At 37.7% G+C, this 23,297-nt stretch overlaps 1 protein-coding gene across 1 annotated transcript in view; it reads right to left on the reverse strand.

Moving 5' to 3' along the window:
- TINAG (tubulointerstitial nephritis antigen) overlaps positions 1-19,690 on the reverse strand; it is a 35,961-nt gene extending 16,271 nt beyond the window's left edge. Inside the window, exons 1-6 of the mRNA XM_039730423.1 lie at positions 19,230-19,690; positions 14,921-14,984; positions 13,798-13,887; positions 12,096-12,210; positions 6,412-6,535; positions 4,509-4,659 (exon numbers count right to left, since the gene is read on the reverse strand). Coding sequence (XP_039586357.1) covers positions 4,509-4,659; positions 6,412-6,535; positions 12,096-12,210; positions 13,798-13,887; positions 14,921-14,984; positions 19,230-19,599 — 914 coding nt within the window. The 5' untranslated portion in view covers positions 19,600-19,690. The remainder of the gene's footprint in view (positions 1-4,508; positions 4,660-6,411; positions 6,536-12,095; positions 12,211-13,797; positions 13,888-14,920; positions 14,985-19,229) is intronic.
- Positions 19,691-23,297: the final 3,607 nt, after the last annotated feature.

Genomic DNA, 23,297 nt, shown 5'->3' on the forward strand with positions numbered 1-23,297 from the left:
CATAGACGAAAAACAGAAATAGATGTGAATATGTTTATATGCACAAATATTGATACATATAGACAAAAATAATGTCAGAAACAAGCAGGATCCAGGGCCAACCGGGAAAACCCTGTAGTGTGTTCACAAATTCTTGACAAAATTCATTTGAAGTCATGATTGTGTGTTCAATCTAATGAATTTTTTTTCTGGATTTATTGCATTTATATGTTTGAATTGTGAGATAAGAAAATAATCCCAAATATTAGACTATGTTATTTGCATCTGGCTAATAACAATGACATCTTTCTCATACCCTACAGCTGCCAAGAGCCCAAGGTACAAACCCGATTAAGCCCTATTGTGATCGGAAGCACTATTTACATTCATGTCTGACTTTTATACCATCGGAAAATGAAGTGTTTCTTCCTCATCTTGATGAATATAACCTTTTTGTTCTCCTTATTAGTTAAATAGATGCTTTCAAGAACACTTATTTCTCCCAAATTATGACTTGTAACTGAAACACTTAAAACTAATGATAATTAGTAATAGAATACATATTTATTCTTTAATTAATTCAGGAAGACAAAGTGATATTTAAACAGTTTCAGCTCCACTTACAGCAGATTTCACTGTTAATTGGGTGTTTAGTGATTCTGAAAAGTCAAGTCTCAGCACTGGTCTAGCTTCCTTGAGCTTTATGGAAATATTTTTCTGACTTCACTGGGGATAGTTCAGGTCAGCACTTGATTTTTCTGAACATCTATCAAAAACCTGAACTGAGCACACTCCAGAAATCAAAACGCCAGAAACTTTAAACAGCATTGAATTCCTGCTGTGATAATTTACAAGGCCCCACAGAAAATCAATGTGTTTTCTCCCTATTGCAGGGTATGGAGATAATGACACAATGATTGCAATATAACGATTCCTAAAAATAAGTCACCTGGAAGTGTGTGGAAGCAAGGACTATTTGGCAGGGCTCATTCAAAAGACATTTCTGACTTGTATGCCATAAATTTCCATTTTTTTATTGTCACAGTTAAAAGGTTATGGATTATGGGGTTTAGCTACAAAACTGATTAAATTATGAGTCCAGTAAATCAAAACTTTTTTTTAATTGTTGCACTTGATATTATTTGCTCTTGGTTACTGTCCGAGATTGAACATTGGGCTAGAGGGACACGTTTCAGACACAGAAGTGCTGTTCATGTGTTCTTCCAGTATCTGTTCTAAAGATATTAGGATATTTCCCTTAATATGCTTATTTGTGTCTGGAAATGTTAGAATGAGTTTTCAAATATAATTTGAACCTGAGAAAAGAAAAGCAGAATATAGAAATGTTTATAAAAATGGGTAAGTAGGGATACTTTCATGTGTGGTATTTTGACAACAAATCAATGATCAGGGATAAAAATGGGTGGCAAGCAAAGATGTCATAGCACAGTGATGTTGTACATGTTGGAGCTAGCTCCATGGCAACAAAAAAGCATAATAAATGACTAAGAAAATAGTACTGGATTGCTGAGATTTGTTGGAGATTTAGATAGTTTCCAAAAATTCATGATGGTTTTCACATCTGCCCTTCAGATTCTTTACTGAGATGATCAGCTGCAAGAGGCTGGTGACTAACATGAGGCTGAGCAATAAACAAGTACTTGGCAGTGTGGAGATGAAAAGACAGTTCACAGGTGTGCTGTGTGAGCTGAGGTGCTGTGGCTCTATGTTTCCAGGCTCACATCAGCCAGGAAGCCTGCTCAGAACATAACTGTCACACTGCTACTCAGTCAGGTCAAACATGATGTTATTGTATTCACACCAGAACAAGCTCTTGCAAGTGTACAGCTAGGTTGGTAATGAAGTGCCTTGTAGAGCTTCAGCCTGCCTTGCTTCTCTTTTAAAAATAAACTAACTCTTTTATACTTAAATTGCTTCTGTATAACAGGCCATGTCACTAACCACAGTGCTAAGGTCAAAATAATACTACATTCTGGCGTAGGAAGAACTTCATTATTATGGGGCTCATGGTAGTTGTGCCTGTAGAGGGGTAACAGTCAGAGGGAATAGAAAACTAGGAGATGTCCTATTGCTACATTCTTTACAACTTTTCCTCTAAAAATAATGATCCAACTGTTGTGGAGATAATGCTCATAAAAATTATTCTCACTTTTCTTATCTACAGCAGCAATTCTCGTGCTGCTGCTTTTAACAGGCAAGAAAACAGTCCAGAAAGACTTGCAATTACTCTCCTAAAAAATGAGCTACTGAGTAAAATGAGACTGTTTTTCTAGTTACAGAAAAGTATTGCAGTTAAAAAGTGCTTACTATTAAAATGTCAAGTTATAACTTTTATTTCTTCACTAATGAAGCCTTTTCCCTTAGCTTCCAAGGTGCTGAAGGGCCTTTGCTAATCAGCTGAACGACTTCCTTCTTAAAACCTAAGTAAAAGCCAGTTTAATGTTGAAGCCCTGAGAGAAAAAGATAGAGGAGCACTCAAAGTAAACTCTCCCCATAACAATACAAAGTGCTTGTCATATCAGAAATAGAATCAGAAATACACTTGCAGAAAGCAGAATTGTCACTTGCATAGTGTGACAGGTCTTCTCCTGGATCCCCAGAGTGCTATGATGCTTGTCATATCAGAAATAGATTTATACACTTGCAGAAAGCAGAATTATCACTTGCATAGTGTGACAGGTCTTCTCCTGGATCCCCAGAGTGCTATGTCAACTATGACACATCACATCTGACATTCTTTTGCTCTTGACATTGTTTGTTTGTTTATTTATTTCTGTTATAAGTAAAATCAAAAGTTGACACAGACAACCCCTTAAATCACCCTGTCTGTCAGTTTCAGATATATCAGAGTAAGGGATGAGATTGTATGAAAGCAAGACAGAAAATAGATTTTGGTATGGAACAGAAAGAATAAAAAAATTCTGGTAATGTGAGAAACAGCAGGATTTAATTATATGGCATCTAAAATGCAATTATTGAACTTCTCCTGGAAGCCATTTCCAGGCACACAAACTTAAAGGAGTGGACTGAAAGCAGGATGTGCAGATTTACCATGACAGGTAATGATGATATGATGAGACAGTCTGACCATGATGAAATTACTGGCTCTCCTTATTAGCGAATAAGGAAAGCAGTACATACCATTTACTTTGTCTTTAGTGACATTTTCTTCATGGATTTCTGTGGTGTTCCTCTAGTTTATTGGGCTAGGTAAATTGCTTACAAGGTCAGTTGTGGACTTGCATAGTGAAAGGTCAACAGACCTAAGTGACTGGTTTCTGTTTATTAATGGCATTCCCCAGGAAACAGCACAAAAGCAACACTTTTGTATCTCTATTAACAATCTGGACAGCCACATGTAAGGCATCTTTAGCAAGTTTGTGGAGAATGTAAAACTTTTAAGGAATGATTAGTATGCACGGCTGCTGTTCAGAGCAGTGTTAATAGGCTGAAGAAATGAGCCTGACAGAAATGTGAATTTCAACAAAGACAGATGGCAAATCCTACCTCTGAGCCAGAACTGCCTAGGTACTGTCAGGGCACTGCCAGTGTAGAAAGTCATTTAACAGAGAAGGACAGAGAAACAGCAAGTTGTATGTAGGTGAGCAGTAAGCCCTCTTAGCAAATGTGAATGATCAATACTGGGCTGCGTTACCAAGAACATAACCAAGACATTGTGGAAAATTAGTCTTCCCCTCAAATTACTACTCGGCAGTTGGAGCTGTATTTTCACTTATGTGCTCCCTGGGAAAGACAGAAACTGAGGGGACTGGAGCTGAGGCAGATGGACTTGTTTAGAGAAGAGAAAACCAAAAAAGTATATGATTCCTGTCTACAACTACATAAGGAGAGATACAGAGGAGACAGAACAAAACTATTGGAGATGCACAGTAAAAAGTTGGAAGGAAGGTACCAGTCACAAGTTCTACCAAGGAAAATGCTGATATAAGAAAAAAATGTTTGACCATAAGTCAAAAAACCTGACCTCCTGTGAGAAAGGTTGTGGAACCTCCATCCTTGAAGATACTCAAAATGTGTCCAGGAAAATGGCCTAAATAACCTGATCTAATTTCAAAATCATGCTTTGAGCAGAATGTTGGATCAGGTTACCTCCAAAGTTCCAACCAAAAAAAAATTGTGATTCCATAGATGATTCTATCCCATTTTAAAATTTCTAGATTTTCATGGGGAATTTGATAGCTCTTGATTCTGCTTAGTCTGATCTGAAGGAGGAAGGATCTAGGTACAATCCTTAATAGAGTGTTGCACTCTGGAACAACCTTGGAATGAGATGATTACAAGTTGCTTTATAGAGAAAATACATTTGATTCTTTAGAATATTCACAATGTTGTCTCATGCAACTGGTTGGTTACTCAAGGCTATTTCAAATGAAGAGCCTGTATCCCAAGAAACACAGAAGTTTTAAGTACATTTATGGTATTATCCTATTACAAATTAAGCAACTTAATAATCTAAAATAATCTAAACAGACAAATGAAATATTTACCCATGTGTTTTCAGGTATCTCCAGGCACCATCAATGCTTCCACCATTACATCCATGTTGATTCCTGGTATCACAAGAGATCAAGTTCTGAGCAGAAAGGTTGTCTGTGATCTGACCCTTTGAATGAATTGCTATTCTATCTGCTGCAACACCTGTTTGAAAATAAATTTTCTTTTATCAAAATCAAGTAATTACTCACAACTTTGTATTTGTTTTTGTGAAAGAGGGACAGAAATACAACCTCAATATTTTTTGTCTGTGCAGATATCTTCACTAAAAAGTATTGATATAATCTGTCCAGACTTTTGTGAGAGAGCATTGTGAAACTGCAAATCATCAGGAACAACTTTGCTGTTATATGACAAATTCCTAGATTTACTGGCTATTATAAAGTTCCAAATACCTAAATATCAGGTGAGACATTTGTGTAATTGTCTCTATCATGTTTGTAAATGCATATTCACATCTTGTCTTCAGCAGAAGAAACAAATACTTCTACAGCTGAATCTCCAAATCTCTTTGCTTTCTTTCCAACCTTTCTTTCCTTTATGTGAAGGGAAAGAAAAAAGAAAAAGAGCAGTCCTATTAAGAAGAAAATTCAAGACTGAAAGTATATTTTGGTTTTATTACAAAGAATATTGAAAGAGCAGTCCTATTAAGAAAATTCAAGACTGAAAGTATATTTTGGTTTTATTACAAAGAATATTTGGAGATGTTCATATTGAAGTGTAAATGTGGGACACCTTCTCATTACACAAAATTATCCCTCAGACATAGATACCTTATCTGAATTCAATCAGATAATTAGGATTATTAGTTCTTATATATTTATGAACTGATTTAAAGGCAGACTAGGTTAACTAAGTTGTCGGTGAAACTAAGGTGCTTCTACTTTCTTTATCAAATGACAATGAAACAATGATTGAGCCTCTTGCAAGTTATTACCTATGATTAAATTTTGTCTGTATTACTTTTAGCCCCACATTTTTAAATTTTAAAATAAAGTTTTAAAAAAATCTCTCGAAATCTAAATCCTGATCAAAATCAACATTAACTTGGGTGGAGTCTGAAGAAGACTTTAGAAAATAAAATTTGCTGACGTCAGGTGACAACTGTATTTTGTGCTTTTGAGAAGTGTCCCACGACAATGAATTTATTTTTATAGGTATAAAAGCCTTCTGTTATAAAGTTTTGGAGTGTTTACAGAAATTATTTATGATAAGAAAAAATTATACAGCAGTGCTTGTCTGTTCACTGATCAACAACGAATCTTGAAAACTCAGACTGAAAGGTTAGATGCACCTAAACAACATGTGAAGGCATCTCACACTACATAGCTTTGAAAATAATTATGTAAATTAAAATAAAAAGATTTGCTTATGGAAAGGAAAAATTAGACACAATATCTGCAAAGTCTTTCCCTCAGTGATCTCTGTTCATCTCTGCAGTTATCTGTCAAAAGAGCTGTTAAAAGCTCTTTTGGTTTTCTCTTTTTAAAACTGCAGTGGATAAGATATATCAGAAAAAGAGCACGTTCAGTCTGGTTTTTTTTCAAGGAGCTGGGATTAGCTGACCTTAAAGCTCCTTTCCTTCTCTTACTGCTGTGATTTAAATAAGCAGTTGCAGAAACCTGCACCTGTGAGGACCCACTGGCCAAATTAAGTCACAAAGATTGATCACATGCTTATGTTACGCAATTTTATGAAAAGCAAAGTGCTGCAGCTTAGATTGACATTTAAACATTTTGGGATAGTATAGAGGGAAAGTTGTAGCAATTTTAAATGTTCCTATTTGGTAATAAAAGGTGAAAAGCAAATTGATATTATTTTGTTACAAACCACTACAATTTTCATTACACATCTAACATTACTGATACTTTCAAAGGGAGTAAAAAGAAATATTACTTGCAGTTGAAAAAGCCCAGGATGCTCCACAGTTTCTCTGATCCAAAGGATCATGAATCCACTCAGGCCACTCATAAGTGGCTGAAAAGATTGCAGGAAATTTTTCTTCTGGGAGTGATTTTCCCTAAAACAAAATGTAGAACATCTGTATATGCTTAATCTCCTGTTTTTGTCATAAATTTTATCATAATTCTATTTGTAAAATTCTTAATTTTTAGACTGAGGAAAAAAAACATTGGCCCCTGTGACTTCCAAAGCAACCCTGTGGTGGTTTCCCCATGGCTGGGTGCTGCAGACCCCTGAGAGCAGGAGGCTTCTGGCACTCCATTAGCTGAGCTGAAAAGCTGAGCTTCAAGACTGCCAACCTGAATAACCTGACCAGTTCTTCTCTGATTTTTATCTCAAACAATAATTCCCTATGAAATTTGCTAAGTGTGACTCAGCTGGCATTTTTGGAAAGAAAAGCTCTCTGCTACAAATAGAGTTGAAGTTAAATCCTGTTACCCTGTTCTCCCAGACATGACTGTAGAAATTTTAGTCACTATGGGAGAGGAATAAGTACAGTGTATCATTGATTTGTCTTTTACATACAGGTTATTCAATCTGAAGCAATTATTTCTTTTTCAGAATAAAAATCAGTGATTTTTCTTCTGCTTTTCAGTCTGATAGTGAATTCATGAAAATTCATCATCTGCTCACTAAAGCAATTTGCCATTTCTGGCACCTTCATGTCTCAGCCTAAATTTATGTCCCACTCGAAAGTCCTCCAAGCTTTGAACAAATATTTGCATATGCAAGAGCCATCTGGTACAACTGCTAATAATCTCCTCTATGTTCAACATATCAAAATAATTAACCCATTTTTTTTACTGTTGTACTTGATGGAATGATGGATTGTGCTGTGCAAGGAAATAGGAATGGCCACAGAGAATTGCAGTATTAAGCCATGCAATCAGTCTGTTTCAAAAAATTGTTGATAACCTCTGTTCCAGAAGGAAATACAATATAAAAAACAAGATAATCTGCTCCTGAGCAAAACACTCACTGATGCTTCTTTCTCATAAGCAAGCTGAATTGTGAAGCACAATGGCTTCTGTCCTGTTTAAATTCTGGGTACCCTTGCTAAACTATTTTTCTAAATTGTTTATGTGATTTATAATTATAAAACATACCTTTTGCTAGGATTATTTAAACATTTGAGGCCAGTTCTTTCAAACTATTTTAGGACTCTTTGGAGAACCAAATTTTAGCCCTTTGCCTGTATCAAGATCACTTTGTTGTTTACATTGTGAAACAGTAGTGCCTCCATCCAGCTTGTACACCTGGATTTTCCACAGAGAATCCCCAGCTGAGAAAAAGTGGGTGAGGAAAAAGGAAGCTCGTATCTCAGGTCTGTATCTGACATTTTGTTGGGACACAGCCCCAACAGGCAAATTGATGCAGTCTGTGTGCTTTCCCAGACCCTGTGGTTCTGGGCTGAGCCTGAGATGCAGGCTGCGAGTCCTGAATCCATGAAGGAATACTGCAGTGACTGTTAAATCACTTCAATGATTTTGAAAATCTCACCTCCACCTGTACAAGGCCAAAAAATTTTTAAACTTTGCTAAAATATTAATCTCATTATTTTGCTTAATCAGTTTCAAAGACTGTTTTTTCCGAGGTTTATATATATGGGTCTTGCAACATCAAGAGACACCCAGGAAGCAGCAACAAATTTAAATAATAACTTGAAAAATTATCATTATGTTCATTATTAGTGAGTAAGCACTAGCTCAAGATTTACTTTGCAGATGAAACATACAGGAGAAATTCCAGACAAATAGAATTTCTTTTATATGATGAGTCTGTTCACTACCAACCAATAAAAAAGCAAATTTTGGCACATATTTAGCACAATTGTGTGGGTAATGGCTGCTTATAATGCTCATTATGATGCCTCATTACAAATGAGGCCAATGAGAAAAGCAAAATTCTAAATAGATCTCCAGTCTTGACAATGTATTGCTTTATGTATTCCTAACCTACTGTCACTGTATTTATTAACCTCGTATTGTAAATCCCAGAGCAAATTCCTCATTAACTCTCAGCCTTGTCATTTAGAAGTACAGGACTGATCTGTAGTCAGAAACATTGGCTTTTTTTCTGAAAAAGTTTCTACCCTGATATTGAGAAGTGCTGCTGGTCTGTGGCAAATACCAAGTCTAGACAGCTGTTTCTCAGTGTATGCTCCATGGACCAGCATCAGACAGCAAAGGCAATCAGCAAAATGACTGGTGAACTATTTTTAAACCTTTCTATGTACTCTCTGCAGTGAAGTTAGCAGCCTGACCAAAGCAGGAAGGTAAGAGGACATAAAAGAGCACTCGAATATCAACAATGACTTCTTCAGAAAAGACAGATGACCAATAAGAGAAAAAAGGACAAAGATAACTGAATTTGCAAATGTGGAAATATTTTCCCTGAAGAAAAGCAATTTTTTTCTTTTTTTTTCAATATAGCAAAAAGATCCTGGACATAACTTGCTTTGTGAAGACCAAATGGGCATGAATGACCTTCAATTCGCAAGAGAACTACAACTGCTGAGGAGTTTTACTGTGAAAAGCCATATACCAGTGGAACAGATGCATTACTTTGTCTACTTTCCAATAGTTTTTGCCAGCTTCTTGGTATTTAGTGAGAAAATGGTGCCTTATTACTGAATGATGTATTTCATTGTCTTGTAAGATGGCACACAGGTGAGAACCTTGTTTCTGGGGGTGCAGACCTTACCATTGCAATGTACCTCTTGCCAGGACTTGTGCTGACAGAATACCACCAAAAGTGCATCACAATGCTTTTAAAGGTGTTGCAATTATTCTTGTGCTACATGGAACTTCAAGAATGATTGCACTGTCTCCTGCAGTGAAAATGCCTTCTCAGATGGAGGAGTTTCCGCTTTGTCAGGAGTCAAAGAGGTTTAGCAATGCATTTAGCTGTTGGTCCATACTCAGGTCTAGCCATACTGTGCAGCAGAGGGTCCTCAGTTCAGATTTGGTTCCTGCTCCATATAATTGCCTTTTGGCTGTTCTAATGTACCATCATGAAAAACTTCCCTTCCAGACAAAAGTATCGCCTTGTTGAGCAGGTAAGGTCTTTTATTAAAAGGAGAACTTTTAAAAGCTCTATGAGCAACTTGAGGAAGTTTGTGATTTCACTAAGAATGTTGCAGAAGCTGAGAAAGCCATATGGAGAGTATTATTTTATATTTTAGCTTATGTAAGTAGAAAGATTTCCTAGAATCCTGTGAAAGGTATGTGATTCCAGCAACATGTAAGGAAGTCTCATGATGACTAAATGCATGAATGTGCCAAGGTGGATTTCTGGAGAAAAATGCACTGAATCTCCTTGGGTGTCTGGTAGTGCCAAAGAGAGTTGTGTTGTGGCTCACAGATTTCATAAAACAGCAGACAGAGAAAATATGACTGAGAAATGTATCTGTGGAACAAAGGCTGTAAGAAGTGTAGCAGTTAAAATAGCTGCAGGAAACTTAATAACAATGATTCAATAAGCTGGGTATAATACAGGACTACTGAGTAAACAGCTACTGCAAACTGAACACAGGAAAGGAAGTATTATGAAGAATTTCTTGAAACCTTCCCCTCTCCTGTTTCCCTAGGTGGGATTTGTGTCACCTAGCTAGATACCTAGCAATGGAGATGTCAATCTCTGGGCTGGGTATATGACATCCTTTTTTTGCCTGTGCTACATAAGCTTCACACTGTATGCCACAAGGAAAATGCCAAAAACAACAAATCAGTCAAACTCTTTTGAGCCTCAGTGCAGTTCACTGGTAACTTAAGGTAGACACCTACTAAATGTACTTAAATTATTTTGTGCCATTGTCTTATTTTGACCTGCCATCTTCAAATCAAATTATCCTTCTTTGGCTGCCAAGAGTAGTCCAGAAAATCCTACAAGACAAAACTCCAAAGCTTAATTCCTGTCCACTGCTTACTCTGGCACCCTTCAGAGTGTGATTTTTATTGAGCTGGCCAATCTGGGCCTGAGCACAATGCCTCACCATGCTGGGGCAGGGAGCAAATATTGTTTGTAACCAAGAATGGTTTGAATCAACCAAAGGGTTAGGACTTCTCAAATTATTACAGAGGCCATGCCCTCTTTCCCTAAACCCCATAGGGTTTTAGGGAAAGAGGGCATGGCCTCTCTTTGGCACTACCAGACACCCAAGGAGATTCAGTGCATTTTTCTCCAGAAATCCACCTTGGCACATTCATGCCACAGGGCCTTCTATCATGTGCAAATCCTTCTGCCACTGATATCTAAAGATTTATATATATATATATATTTTCACACTTTTGTAGATTTTTAATATGCAGCTGTATAATTTTTCATGCTTTCTCACACTTCAGAACAGTAGATTACCCTTTCTCACAGATTTATGCCACTTTCTTGATATTCTGTTTAAATAAATAGTCTTATTTTCAAGAAAAGCATTTCTGACAAGAATACCCTGATTTGTACCAGCACACAGGAGACACAACAAAATATAGAGCTGAGAACCCCTTGGAGAGACACTGAGGGGCAGGGCCAAGGGTGGTTACCAGGGCCACTGGTCTCCCATAGAATGTACTTGCTAGACATACTAATTAGTTAAACTTACAAAATTTGTGGAAATCCCATAATGGGTATGCCCAAAGATATTTTGTGCACCTGAAAGCTTTCATTAAAGAACTGCTCTTTATATTACCACCTTTAATATTGTTTGGAAAGTTTTCTTTTGATTGTAGAAACGCCACAACACATAAACAAGCATCAGCAATTGACTTCTAATAGATAAAGAAATGGCATCACTTGCCTGAGTTATACTGAAGGCAAAGATAAACACCTGTTATACTTAACGCTTTTGCAAACCTTGGATTTATCTGTTTATACTTTTACCTCTAATTTCACTCTGGTGAGCTATTTAGGTGGAGATTTTTGGTCTGTGAATTCCATAAATTGTGTCCTCTAAGAAAGAAACTAAGTAACTGATCCAAAGCTTTGGAAAAATCACTCTGGATTCAATAACTTGTATTTTTTCTTAAATTGCTTAACCAGTGTACATAACTTAAAATGTATTTGCTTTGATGTCAAACGAATTTCAGCATAAATAAATGATAGGAAATTTAATTTAGTTGTCATGAAAATTGCCATGGCCAAGGCATTTAGAAAGCTGATAGTAGAGAACCATTTCATTTTGCAATTATTTCCATAATTTTGCTGTCCATTTGTTCAAAACCCATAAAAAGCTTTCACAGCTTCTTTCAAAGATTGCTATTTAGTCTCAGCTGTTCACCTTAATGAACTATGCCCAGATGTATTTTTCTATGGATACAGCTGTGTGTGCAAACATTAGCAAATGGAGAGAATTAATATAGAGGCCTCTTAAGGAAGTGAGCTACAATGATAAGTTAATATTGCTGCAGAGCTTCACAGTGATTAGGATTTTCTTTTGCTCCTTCTTGTTTGAATTCTGTCAATAGGGCCAGACATTCTATGACTTATAGAACTGTTTCAGGAACATCATATTCAACATGGAAACATTTAGTGACAAAACCCTGAATCATACTCTTATAATTGTCCATATTTATCTTCCCATGTGACAAAGTTATTTTAAAAAATTAACAAGTGTACATGACACTTACAGGAGCCTCTCTCATATTCAGCAAAGAATGAGATGGAGGGAAGGTGCCCAGGCGCTTTTTGAAACCTTCTTCCACTGTCATTCCCCAGAACTGACTGTAGTTTTCAGCTTTCCATCTTCCTCAGAGATGAAAACCAAAAAGCAAGACCCAGGTTAAAGATAACACTCACATTAACACATTATTCTTTCAAGAGTACAACTACCAAAAGCATCCAGAAATAAATTTTTGAAATTGTACTTCAAAAACTTGTATTCAATATGCATAAGAAAATATTTGCTATGGGCTTTTCCACTGCATATAAGTGCAGGATGGAGCAACACAGCATTATATGAATAGTGGTGATTTGGGGTCAGCTTCACAGCAGCCTGCAGGACACAAGTGTGCAATACTTCAGAGCAGTATTGGCAAACAAGACAGTCAGAACATTGCTGTTCTCTTGAAGTTATGCTCAAATCATGCTCCAGCCCAGATTCCCACAGAGAGCCAGCAGCCTCGTGCTGTGAGTTGCAGTGCACCTCCAAGCTCTGGTGCACCAGCAGAGAGGTATTGTTGAACCCAGCAAAAAGCCCAGCTGACGCCTTCTGCCCAAGTTTTATATCAATAGCCACTGTGAGAGAAAGGGCTCCCCATGATTCTCTAAGTATTCCCTTGCTACTCTCAGGTGGACCCGACTCAGATTGCAAAGTTGACATGCACAACACAATAAAAACACCCTTGCAGCCATACACATTTGGAACACACTGAAATTTACTACTGGACAAGGGCTGAGTGACAGGGGAGAGAGCATTCTCTTTACCCGTTCCTTCCTTGCTTTTATAAAAAGAACAAGGAAAGGGATTTGTGCTGCCCAAAGAAGCCTCACTGTTCTTGGTCTCCCTGGGGTCAGTGAAAAGTGCAAGCACAGGGAGAAGTTGAGTCATATCTCACTTGTCACCCTGTGGTAGATGTCATTGGTCACCACTGACAAGAGACAGGTTCAGGCTCCAGGGGCCCAGCTTGGTTGTTTATCCTAATTCAGCTGCTTTAAATGCCTCCCATGAAGTACAAAACTTTTCAGCACTCATGACAGCTTGAAATCTGGGCAGGCTTCATTGGCAAATTTGGCACCCCAGATCCTAGGGAGACTGCCGCTGTATCTCTGTCTGTAAACAGCCAGCAGGCTCCCAAGGCACAGATCCAGTACTGGGGTCCCTAATCTCTGTGCACTAGCCAGGGGAATGAGATTGTTAGTGAGAAAAACACCAAGCCCTCTGAATTCTGATAACTTGATCCCCATTGCAGCCATTTTCTCCACTTCCAGTGCTACATAGAGTCCTGTTACATGGAACAGTGCTCTCAAGGGAGCAGAAAAAATTACTTTAAATATCTATCCCAAGTAATAAACACAGTGAAGAATAGGGGAAGGTGATGCAAATCTTGTTTTCAGAGAAAAAAAATTGTTCTAAATTTGGAAAATATTTTAGATAGATGTTTACAGCAGATGTTCTCTTACCAGCATGAGATGTTCAGTATCTTTCCATTTAAAGCTTTATAATCTGCCAGTGATTTGGAAAGTTTCACAAATGCATACTTACTGTCAAATTGCTGTAATGTATTTGGAGAAATAAGGGATGGGAAAGACTGCATACCTTGTAATTTGCACATACACAGAATGAGCAATACTGTGATGCATAACAAAACTTTAAAATAAAAGGGTTCTTACCCAAAATCTCCAGAATTGATGTGCTGAATTAAGTCTTGGCGAACAAGGCACACGTCTGTTGAACATTTCCAGAGACTGTTGAAACATTTGCTGAAAGGACAAGAATATCATTAAACAAAAAAAAGAATTGTCAAAGGAAAAATATGCACTTTAACAGCAGAAGGCAGATGGAGGGGGGAAAAAGTGTGAACAATATAATTGTCACAGAGAGTTTTTGAAAACATAGCATGATTTCTTCCTACTTCACTGTCTAATGAGTTGGAACAAGGTGGGAAGGTTTACAGTTTGTGAGAAAGGTCATCTCTGAAACATTTTGCTTCCATCTTTGTGAGACCAAACGAGGGAATGTAATGTTGATGTTGAATTCCTGAAAAAATGTGATGTTTTGAGGAAGTTTTACTCTGGAAACCCAGAAAGGGTTTTGTGGCCCCAGACATAGTGGTCCAAGCACCCCGGGCTAAAGTCAGCACAGTGGGAGCTCCAGCCCTATTTGGGTCAGGTTGGAGCCCTGGGATTCCTACTCCAGGGTAGGGTTGGTTTTTGGAGAGGCAAAGCCCAGACACCCAACGGCCAGGGCTGACAGCAAAGCTCCCCTGCTCGCTCTGTCTGGTCCTGTCCAAGGCAGAGAAAGGGCTGCTCAAACAATTCACCCCTTTCAATATAAATGCATATATATGTATATATGTATCCTTTCCTTACAGGTTGATATAAGTTCCAATAACTCATTAAAAAAAGAAAAAAAAACCAAAAAACAAAACCACCAAACTATAAAGTTTAATGATATTTGTTATATTTGTTTGATCTGCATTCAGGTCAATGCCCAGGTCTAGACTGAAACCATTTCAATTTAGGTTCGACTGAGCAGGAACTGAATTAGGCCCATGAGGAAAAGATTTGAATAGTCTAATACTCATATCTTGATTAGAAATTCCAGTTTCCCTCTTGCTGTTCTTCTAAATTGACTGTAATCTACCTCCACAAAATCTTAATACTCAGCACTACTTTTGCAGTCATTTTGATTTGATTACATGTTTAATATGAATTTAAAGATGCTCTCTACCTTAATTTCTGTTTCATGACATATGCTAGATAAAATTCAATTTGCAGTTCTCTGAAACATTACCAGGAATTGCAGTTGTCTTTAATTATTGTTCCTTCTCCGTAATATCGGCCATCTTTATAACAACCTGCCAACATAACATATAGATGTGTGAAAATAAAATAATTCTTCAAGTGAATTACTGAAAACTCTTGCTACTATTGCATTAATTGGTTTTATGCAGTATGTTTCAATTATTTAGCTGAAAGTCAGCAATATGTTTCCAGTTTCTTCCCAGTAATGAAGGCAGTTCAATGTATTTTATGTTTTTAGAAAATATATTATCATTCATAGTAAATAAATTCAGCATCAGATTCAAAACACCCACTGAAGAATTATTATCTTATATAAATTTAAAAAATTCTTCAAAGAAAGTTGTTTTCCAATATTAGAAAGAAAATATTTCTAATATAAATTATTTTCTAATTGGCAATTAAAATAGAAATAAGATTTTACAGATATAGAATTTTAAAAACTAGTGAATACTGCAAAAGTATTGTAATAAATTCTTTTTCCTTGCCAGATTAATTCCTCTTTGAAAAACAGACAGATCAATTGCACTTCAAGGCAAATGTATGTTTCATACACCCTTCAAAACCCACCATGAAAAGTAAATTGAGGAACGAGTTCTCCAACAAAATACATCCCTCTCATTTTTTTATTTGGTAACACTTCACTGAGAAAATATTTAGTGAGTGTTTCAGTACCTCCCACATAAATTGTTTCGTCAGTGCATTTGATTGTCAAAGCTTCAGTGGAAGAATGATCCAGACCGCCTGCACAGCGTCAGGATTGAGTTCCAGCAATCCAGGGCTTGTTCCTTGAGTCAGGAATGAGCACTGGACACTTATCACACGGGGCTCTGTTTTACAGCCTCTTCTGACAGGTGAGCCTCCAGACACCATGCTTCTTCCCCTGCTGAGAGGGCTTGGACTCCCTTCTCCTCCATTTTCAAGAAGCTCTAATATGGTGTTGACTTGCAAACGTGCAGGGTACCCTGCTCTTCCCCAGCAGGAGCGTGAGGAAGGCCAGGCCCCGGTACACACAGCCCACCCTCAGCTGCCTGCACCTCCTTCCTTGCCAGCACAGAAACACGCTCTCTGAGCCCTACATGATTGCATAACAAAGTGCAGAAGGGAACTAGAGGCGATTATTAAGTGATTATTAACTATAAATACCTTTATTTCCCTGTTTTTAATTCAGCAAGCTCTGGGAGGTAGCACAGGTAAAATAGATCCCGCCCAGGCAGTCTGAGGCCCAAAGTGTCTGCTCTAACCCAACTTCAGCTAAGAGCTGAGGTATTTTTCACAGAATACTCAAAGCAAATTACCAAAGTGCCATAGTTTGTCACAGTATGCAACTATGTCAGCATGAGACAGTAGCTGGAAGGAGGATCAAGCAAATTATTTCAAAAATATCAAGAGAAGGAAGTATTGATACAGCATTTGAGAGATGGAACAGACCCTGATTGGAGCTCTGCTGGGAGGGCTCACTGCCTGTGCCCAAGATAAAATGCAAACCTGGACTACTACAGAAGCAGCTTTATAATGATGTATGCTTAAGGAATAAAAAATTAACACTATGCAGTTTCTTTAGCCTAGCCAAGTTAATATTTTGTGGGCCAGAAGTACTGCCTAAGGCATCAGTGAGACAACAGAGTTATCTAAGCTAGAGGACACATGAGAATACAGCAAATGTCTGGCTCTGAATGTATCAGGTTGGAATATTAATACATTAAGTGTATTAATTGTGTACATTAAAAAGTGTACATTAAGTGGGAAATTAATTAATTTGAAGATGCAGCTTAATGACTCTGTGAATGAGATTTTATGATGTGAAATCATCAATGGAAAGAAGAAAATTTGAGCAATGGAGACTTCCTTCACAGTCAAACATTCATATAACCTTAATGGTTCTTATTTAATGTGTCCCCAGCATTGATGTGAGTACTTCTGTCAGTGAAATATCTCCAGGTTTACTCTCTTGTAGGTCAGATCACATCTGTCATGTAAAAGCAATCAGCAGACTCACTGGATGTCACTTTGACACTACCAACAGAGTGAGACCAGAGTGTGGGTTTTCACAGGGCTTTTTGTACTGTCAGAATAACTGAAATAAAGATGTTAAATAAATAATAAATAAAGTCCTGAGATAAAACTCAAAAAGTTCTTCTAACTTAAAAATTTAAAATATGACTATAATAAAAAGACCCTGAACTTCTATTCAGTATCTAAGGCAGGAATGTGCAGTTTCTTCTGAAACTACACATGAAAGTCAAAGAAAAACTGTAGGCTGGGTTTATAAAGGCAGAGTTAAAGCAGTTCCACACATTTAAATCAATACTGACCCCCAGCATGGTGCACACACATGGAAGAAGTCGCAGTGTAGCTTGTTTCTGCTGTACACGATCAGTGAATATGTGGGGATCCAGAAATAAACCACTGAGCAGTTTTATTGCTGTACATTCCAACCTATGTAAAACACTTCACTTCTCTGGTTTATTTAAAGAACTGTGACTCAGGAGGGTCTGAGAGCAAAACCTCTGGCAACCAAAAGATCAAGATCTGGCTAAAAAATACTTTGGCACATGTGGTCTTTAAGTGCTTAAATAATTCCTAGCCTAAGGCAGAAGTGTAGTCTCAGTTGCTAAAAGTCAGCTAGCACACTTGTGTCATTCTAATGATGCTTCCTAATTTGCTTAATCTTCAGGCATTTAGTTCTACTTGTTTCTCCTTTTTTTCATTCCAATTCCTCAGATATTCCAGTTCTACAAGGATTCTTTAGTGACAGTTTTGTTTGTTACCTTTCTTTCCCCCTGCTTTATTTTGGTTTTGTTATTCATCTTTTACTCTCTGAATTACTTACATAATGAATATCCAATAAAGAGATTTTTTAAAATTTCGGACTTTCCATCTTTTTAAAGATGACGTATTAAAAATAGTATAAGATCATCCATAGGACAAGCAAAGGTACTGTAAATATAATTGCTACCCCTGGCAGGTATGTTAGGAGTTACAAACAGTGAACACAAATGCAAAAATTTGGATTAAGAAAGCAGTAAAAAGATTACCCCTCACCTATTCCCTTATCTAAAACTTCTGTTACACTTCTACCTTTCAGAGGTAGGCTTGTGGCAGTGATCATGTGGCAAACTGCTGCAGGTTTTGTAATGATTTAATTCCATGAGACAGTTTGCCAAAGTAGACTCACCAGCTCTCAGCTCTGGGCAGAAATACAACTACATGTTTAAGTAGAGCTTACAACAGAAACCTCATGTCAAAAGTAATATATACCACTGCACAGAATAAAAATGAGAAGAAATTTTATTTACATAGAGCCTTAGAACATTCTTTTAAATGCTTAGAAAAACTTTGGAAAATCAAATTTGTTATGCAGCATTTCTGTCACTCCCACTTACCAGATTTTGGCTGCTCACCTAAGCGCATACCCTCCTGAAGAGCTTGTGTTCTGAGTGCTGAACTTCAAGCAGCAAGGTTATTGCAAAGAGACAGTTAATTTTTAAAAATCTCCATAGTATTTTATTGATTTTAGGCTTTTTAAACTTTGGTACATTCTCTACATCTTTGGCCAGATTTGGTGTACTGACAGTAAGAAGCTACATAGTCTTAAAATCCACAATACCAAATTTTTTCCACCAGCAGAGATTTGGCCTATCCACAAGCCAAGGGAGGACCCGATGTTTGAATTTTTTATTTTTTTTGCAATCTTTAGTGCTAAAAGTAATTAGACTTAGCTTAGAGTAATCCTGGAGGCACTTGCACTGCAAACTAACTAGTAAGAAACTAAAATATAGCACAAATCCTTGTTCTAAACACATCCCTTCACCTACTCCTTGTTCTAATCACATCTCTTCATTTAGTCCTGCACCTGAGCTGTTGCCAGAAAAAGTGTCCTACAGGAAAGCTATGCTGAGCCAGAAGCATTGCAGAACACCTCAGGGCACTGTCATTCAGGATAACCCTCAGTTTTGTTGATAATTTGTTTGGACTAATGGATACAAATATTTAGATCTTGCTGTTCTTCTCATGTTAATCTGTGAAACCCTACTGAAATGTTTGTTTACACTAATTTTGACCCAATGAGGCTATTTGAGAAGTTTCAAATGAAACAGAGGTTCTGTCCAAGACAAATACAATCAAATCAATGCTTATATCCTAGAGACAAAGAAATAACAGCAAGTGTAATTCTCACTCCAGCTTCATGCTCAGTGTCTTTATCCACTATGACTTTAGTAAAATTTTCAGGATTTTACTTCTATATACCTTTTCACTGGGATGCACTAAAGCCAGCTGAGCATTTTCTCTCTACTTACCCGCTGCTAGAGGCGGCCAAGGCTCCTCTGACCTGCTGGGCTCGGCGGGGTGGTTGCAGACATCCCAGTAGTCCGTACAGCAGTCCACAGGACCAGGGGAGCCCGAGGTGCAGTGCTGGTCACAGTAACACACAGCTCCTCTGGAGACAATGGTAAAGCGGCAGTCGTCATCTCTTCCTGGGCAACAGCCGCGTATCCTGCAGGAACTTCCCTGATATGGACTCCTTTTAATCCTGTTCCACTTAGCAGGATCACTGGCATTTACAGAGTGAAGTGCCTGGGGGAAATTTCTTCTGGAATCAAGACGTTTTGTCATTGAAACTTCACTGGCAATGCAGTATAAGAGCAATATCTGAATTTTGTGCCACATTCTTGTGCCTCTGGAAGCCTTTTTGTCCTTCACTTTCTCAGCAAATGTTCATTTACTCTGGAGGTAGTGCCTCCAGTTAGAAGTCAGAAAGAAATCTGAACTGAAAGCTGCAGACTACAGTTTTCCAGGAAGAGTTTGAATGTGTTAATTATTAGTCAGATATGTTGTAAACCTATTTATTTGTCCAAGATACAGAGGTACGGGAAACAGAGTCACATACAGAGGTACTGGAAACAGATGTATTTATCATTATGAAACTTTGGTGTGATCTCTTGCAAGTGAGAAAGTTTATAGCAAAGTTTCAACGTATACAAAATATACACGATCCAGTACTTTAGTTCTACACTTCAGACTTCTAAAATCAAAACAATGTGAGAATGAGTCCATGGTGTCAAAGGAAGTTCTCTTTCTTTTTGTTTACCTATAACCAGCATGTTCTCCACGTGATTAGAAAACCTTTAACATCTACATTGTATCTCATCTAAATTTTCCTATCTGATAAGCAGGGTGACATCACTGCAGAAACTTATCCTGCATCCCCCATTTCAATTTTGTTTCCAGTGATCTATCTTTATATGCTTCGCTTTTTTCACTTATTTTGCTATGGGAAAATTCAGAAAAAAAATCAGGTGATATTCAGTATAAATCATTACTCAAAGGTATTCTTTAAGGTTTGCATGTCTGTGGTCAAAATCAGCTTGGCAGTCATTCTAATTAACATAATAAATACCCACTGATAAGTTCTCATGGTTATTTAAAAAGTAAATGTCTATATTTATATATCAAAAAAATAAAAAATAAAGAAAAAAAAGCAGGTATCAAGGATAAGTCTAACAGCCTTTGCTACATGATCTGTAATCTCCAGGTTTTTGAACTGAGAGCTTAAAGAAATATACATGGTACTGTTGCCAAAAAAATATTCAGAAAAAAGTACCACAGAACTTTGAAGTTTCTACCAGAGATAGCACATAAGGCTTAACTGAAATGAAAAAACCCACACACAATTTCAGATCTGAACAAGACAGTTTAATTCCCCAAAGCTGAACAAGCACAGGTAAAAACCAGTCATCCTTCTGTCTCCATTTCTTACTAAGTGAGAGGAACCTGGAGAAGTTGATGGTGGGTTGTTTTCTAGGGAATTAAGGAGATTTTTCCTTTTGTGACTTCAGCTGGGCAGCTTGGGAAGGCACAGCATCAAAGGGCAGCTACTTTTGAAAGCACAGCCAGTATGGATGCATTGCCATGAATGACAGAGACATTAAGAGGCAGAGTGGGTGTATGTTTATATGTTTGGGCTTGTAATCCAAATACCGAAGTCTTCAATACAATTTCTTGCCAGCAGTGCTTTTATTGGACCTGTCTCCTACACTGTCCTTGTCACATCTAAGGAGCTGCAGATGAGGGAAAATTACCTCTGACCACACAATTTTATTTTTCTCTCTTGCAGGCAATCTTCTGTGTGAAAGACAGAGAGGCCAAGGTCAGCAATAGGCAATCACTGTCCATCACATTAAAGGTACATAAATCTTAACCTTCAAATTTGCTCTGTTGTTTGTTTGTTTGTTTGTTTTTGTTTTGTTCACAGTAGAAAAATTTGGAAAACCTTAATTCTGTCACTGACTGCAATGATGGAACAAATATAAGGGAGCTGAGAAAGGATACATTCATGGAAACAGTGAAGTGCCCTCTGGAAATTATAATTTATTTTCCTTACGTCTGTGCAGTTCTGTCATCTCCAAGAAAATGACCTCTGATTTGCACTGACATTAGAAAAATTCAAATCTCCTTTCTATTGCAATTTTTCAGAAATACTTTTATCTAGTTATCTCCTTGCTCTGGAAGCATAAGAAAGAATATGTGGTAAATGCCTGTCAGTCAGATCAAATGAACAAGCATATCTCTTTTTAACTTTAAAGACCTGCTGATGATAAGGCAGAGGCAAGGAATTTGCTTGGAAATAATTTCAGCTCATTTACACAGGAGTTAGATTTCTTTTAAAGGAACACAAAAATCAACTTGTGTTCTAAGCACCTTTGTTTTCCAACAAAGTTGATATAACCCATTTTTCCCACTTGATGGTTTCTGTTCAAACAAAAAACCCCACAAAACTATTCCATTGTACTTCAGCAAATAGATTTTTTTTTAGCATTTTCCCCTGTAAGCCAAGCAGCTCTGGTGGTGAAAGCAGGCACTGAATTATCTGCAATAATTTAGAAACAGCTGGACGTGATCCTTTTTCTCTGTTGAAGATTAAGATTAGCCTGTTCCAAGTGTAACAGCTGTCCTAAGATTTTGAGTTAGGGTCCTAGTACTAGTTCTAGTTGGATCAGTTGAGTGCAAAAATGTTTGTCTAGTTCCTCTTTCAGCAGTTCTTGATGTTTGATGTTTGCCCCTGAGCTTCAGGAAACACCACACATTTGGCAGAAATTCAAATATTAATAGCACTAAATGATTGATGGAGTAACAAACAAAAAAAAAAGACATTAAACTGTCCAAGAACCTCTTTAAAGCTGCACCACGGTTATTTCACAGCCTTTCTTTCAAAAGCTGTCCTAATTTGTCTGACTGAGCCTAGCAGGCATCATAAAAATCTCATCACTTTCAGAGAAGGGTAGGATAGCAGTGGCTGGCAAGACTCCGGGTGCTGAAGGTGACTCCCAGGATGGACAGCTGAGCCCACCCCATCAGACAATCATGACACTTTCCCTTCTACCACAAGCAGACTGGCTGCCACAAGCAGACTGGAGTCAAGGCTTGTGCAGGGGAATTGCAGGACTGAGACCTTATGCCAGGAAAATGAAGGGACACTCAGCCAGTCAAGGAAGAAACCACAGTGCCAGACCCCAGGTCAGTCATTTGCCAGTGGCACAACTCAATGCATCAGAGAATCCATGTAATTGCTTATCTCCACTTTAAACTCTGCAATGATACTAACCATCCCATTTGTTGAATTCAAATGGAAACTTAGCTGGTGACTCCTGGCACAGAATGCACCACTGATTTCTAATGGCCACAGTACTTTATTCTTACTCGTCTTTTTTATTAATGGTTGCAATGCAGTGAAAGTTTTCTAGGCAAAATTACTTCAACAAAGTATTCCCACAATGTGTTGTCTCTACCTCGTACTAATGGCAGAATCTTCCTCCGAAATTGTGAATGACTGGCTCCTAGATGTGTTTATGCAGAGACAAGCTGTGCGTTAAAGTGATTAGTATTATCCCACAATGTATTGTCTCTACCTCATACTAATGGCAGAATCTTCCTCCCAAACTGTGAATGACTGGCTCCTAGATGTGTTTATGCAGAGACAAGCTGTGCGTTAAAGTGATTTTCTCACTGTCAACTCAGTCTTTGTATGTTTGCAGCAGGCGTAGGAAGGGGGGTGCCTTCACCCTGTTTGGCAAGAGCCTGCAGCTCACTGCTGTGGGTTGTTGGTGTGGTAGCAAGCAGTTGCACTTTGAATTCAAAATTTCAGGGCTGCCTATCTCAAGTCTTATGATGTTAATCCAAGCTACATGTAGCTCAGAATAATGATCACTTAAGTGACAAATTTCATCATCCTGTCACAGTGTGACTTGTTATTCACAGTCTCTGACACCAGTTCTTCCAATTCATCAGATATTTGAATCAACAGATTTAGGGCCAGAGGTAGAGGAAGAGCAACTGACCCAAATTGTGCATGCCAAAGAAATCCCATT

This window comes from Passer montanus, unplaced genomic scaffold (assembly GCF_014805655.1).
Source record: "Passer montanus isolate IOZ18808 unplaced genomic scaffold, ASM1480565v1 scaffold11, whole genome shotgun sequence".
Taxonomy (NCBI): Eukaryota; Metazoa; Chordata; class Aves; order Passeriformes; family Passeridae; genus Passer; species Passer montanus.